This window comes from Acanthamoeba castellanii (assembly GCF_000313135.1).
Source record: "Acanthamoeba castellanii str. Neff unplaced genomic scaffold scf7180000084761, whole genome shotgun sequence".
Classification (NCBI taxonomy): Eukaryota; Discosea; order Longamoebia; family Acanthamoebidae; genus Acanthamoeba; species Acanthamoeba castellanii.
This window is the reverse complement of record NW_004457596.1, coordinates 101717-104847: the sequence shown is the minus strand read 5'-3', so window position 1 is coordinate 104847 and position 3131 is coordinate 101717. Positions and strand designations below refer to the sequence as shown.

The following is a 3131-nucleotide window of genomic DNA, read 5'->3' as shown; positions in this document are numbered from 1 at the left end:
CCTGTTTCTTTTGTGGGGTGGACATGTTGCAGTGCCAAAGGCCTGTAGTGGAGTTCCTGGGCGTGATGATTAAGTGGCCTAATCGATGGCTGGTGCCCGCTCTCGTTGAAATGAACTTGCGGGCGATCAGCAAATGCGAAGTGGGACGTGCGCAGTGAACAGAGAGCAACGGGAGTGAGCCAAAGCTAGTTCGTTGCGTAACCCCCAACGTCCTCGCTCGCATCCAGCTTCCTGGTGTCTTTATTTTTATTTTATTTTTATTTTTGTAGACGAGGAGCAGCCCGCAATTGCAGGACTGACGCCATGGCGTGCTCCTCACGTCTGGTGGGGTGGGCACAGATGTGCCTTATAGAGTAAAGGATGCGTCGTATAGTAGGAGGGGTAGGGCGGCGATCGGTGGGTGTGCTAGGCTCGGATCTGCTACGTGGCCGTGAACAGGGGTGAGGGGTAGGGTGGGTAGTGCATTCGCTGTTACCGTGGTCGAAGGTCGGGGTGCTCAGTGGCGGTAGTGGGGTGGGGGGGGGGTTTGGCGGTTGAGGCTCTGTGTACGTCGTGTGTAGGGGAGGGTGGGGGGGTGGTGGTGGTGGGGCGGTTAGAGAGTGCAAGACATGAATGGATTAGAGGGAGACGCCCAATGCGTGGTTGGTCTTGATGGGGCTGGTGGCTTGACGATGGCGTTAGTATGCGTGGGGGAGGGGGGCGAGGGGAGGGGGGGAGGGGGGGCGTTGGGTGTGGGTGGGGAAGGGGTAGGTGCGATCCGCGTGGTAGGCGTGTTCGGAGCGCGTCGCCTGGGTACGGTGTCCTGTGCGTGTGGGGTTTGGACTCTATGGTGGTTGGGGGGTGGTAGGGGGTGGGGTGGGGGGCGCATCGCCGTGTACGAGGCCGGGGTACTGTGGGAGGTTTGAGGTAGACGTGTTGGTTGCGGTGATGTCGGGCGGGGGATGGGGTGATGTGGGGCGGGAGTAGGGTGGGGGGGCTTGCGCGGCATTTTTGATAAGCTCTTGGCAGCGCTTTATCCAAATGGCGTGCGCGCCTTGTGCTATGCGTAGCGTGATTTTGCGTATGAGTGCTGCCTTGTTCTTGATTCTGAAGTAGGCAAGGCTGTCCTTGAGGGCGTGGGGTATGTACCCAAGCGCTCCCATGTGTTTGTTGTAGTTGGCCAGCTTGTGGAATGGTTTGAACGCTGTTGTGAATACTTGCAGTCATTTGAAATGAGAGGTCCAGTCATTTTGAAAAGTGATTTTGTTTAACCTCATAAAATGGTTTTGACAACACAAAAATGGTTTTAATTTACAGTTTATTGTGCACATGTGGACAATCCAGAAAATCTGAACTTAGCTTGTTTTGTGTTGGTGATCCTCTGAACAACTTCAAAATGCACCTTGCCTTTGCTTTCATACCCTCCATCAATTCCATAATCAGTGGCCCACATGCTACTCTCACATCCAGTTCATGGTCAACCTCACATCATTTGGGCTGAATTGGAGCACTATTCCTGAAGATAAAATTCCACCACAACAAAGCTCCATCTCACACTGATAAAATCACTTTTAACTCCACACATTCCAAGTTTTTATCAAATCATTTTCATCTCAAGTCCCTCAATATCACTTATAAGCAGCAGTCTAGCATGTCAAAATCACACATGCAGATCCAAATCTTCAAAACTGCCCTATATCAAAAATGTCCAATCTCACATGATTTTACCACAACAAAAATGCCATGGTCATTTGTGACCTCTCATTTCAAATGACCACAAGTTCTTGGAGTGGCCACCAATACCCTCAGCACGCCCAAGATGCACAGGAGGGCGATGAGCTTGGCCCTGGTCCTGGCGGGTGGAGTGTTGGTGCCCCATTGGTGGAAGAGGGTTGTGAGGTTTGAGAGGTCAAATGTCTTGCTGTGGTTGATGGGGTGTTTTGTTCACTCATGGACCAACGCATGGCGTAGGTGTTTGATGAGCAGGTTGCACATTGGGAATAGGTTGAGTGGTTTGTACAAGGTGCTGATCACTGCTAGCAGCATGTTGATAGTTGTGGAGGGATGCTGGAGGGCATGAGTCATGGATTCAATGAAGTTGGTGATGGTCACCATGGTGTCCTCCTGTTCTGGTGGAAAGTCAACCTCCTCCTGCTCACAGAAGTTGTGGAAGTGGATCAGGGAGGAGTGGTATCTCTGCCAGGTTGCAGGGGCAAGCGCCAGGTCTAGCATCCCACAGGTGCATGCAGACCACCCCTCAGTGCACAAGCACCAGAGATCCTGCAGGCAATCCAATGCCACATGGGATTGCACAACAGCTCCAGGGGGATGCTGCCAAACCACTTGAATGAGGACTGGCGGTTTGGGATGGAGACAGGGGCTTTGATGCAGAGGTCCATGAGGTCAGAGAACCACTGCTTGCCCTCCCATCTCAGGATGATGATTGTGGCCATTGCTCACTGGTGTTGGATGAGTGCAACCACCTTTGGGATCAGCATGATGGGTGGAACCACCCAGTTGTTGTTGTTGTGCCAACACTGGGTGAGGGAGTCCACTGCCTCTGCTCCCACTTCAAAGAAGTGGCTGTTGAAGCAGGGGAGGCAAGCATTCTCAGCCAACACCATCCAATCCACCAAGTGGGGACCCCAATGGCAGTCCAGCGTGGTGAAGAGGTCATTGGCCAGACTCCACTCATGCTGGGGGTAGAGCTGGCTCAGCCAGTTGGCTTGGTCATTGTCAAGTCCCAGCAGGTGGCAAGTGGTCAGTTGCATGTCATGCCACTTGCACCAGGTGAGAATTTTCTGCATTGTCTTGTTCATTATGAGATTTCTCCTGCCAAGCTTGTTGATGTATGTGATTGTGGTGATGTTGTTGCAATGAAGTAGGATTGACTTCTATGTGAGGTGGGGTTGGAGGGCTTGTAGTGCACAAAGCACCGCTAACTTGTGGTCATTTGAAATGAGAGGTCACAAATGGAAATTTTGTTGTGCTAAAATCATGTGAGATTTGACATTTTTGATTTATAGGGCAGTTTTGAAGATTTGGATCTGCACATGTGATTTTGACATGCTAGACTGCTGCATATAAGTGATATTGAGAGACTTGAGATGAAAATGATTTCATAAAAACTTGGAATTTGTGGAGTTTAAAAG

The 3131-nt window shown here is 51.1% G+C and overlaps 2 protein-coding genes across 2 annotated transcripts; both read right to left on the bottom strand.

The window, feature by feature from the left end:
• Window positions 1-420: 420 nt before the first annotated feature.
• ACA1_227120 (uncharacterized protein) lies at window positions 421-1142 on the bottom strand (the record flags this gene model as incomplete). Its single annotated transcript, XM_004346457.1, has 2 exons — window positions 421-468; window positions 879-1142. The coding sequence occupies 2 exons, from the start codon at window positions 1140-1142 to the stop codon at window positions 421-423; spliced, it is 312 nt and encodes a 103-aa protein (XP_004346507.1).
• A 598-nt stretch (window positions 1143-1740) lies between these two features.
• ACA1_227110 (uncharacterized protein) lies at window positions 1741-2432 on the bottom strand (the record flags this gene model as incomplete). Its single annotated transcript, XM_004346456.1, has 3 exons — window positions 1741-1900; window positions 2000-2204; window positions 2252-2432. The coding sequence occupies 3 exons, from the start codon at window positions 2430-2432 to the stop codon at window positions 1741-1743; spliced, it is 546 nt and encodes a 181-aa protein (XP_004346506.1).
• Window positions 2433-3131: the final 699 nt, after the last annotated feature.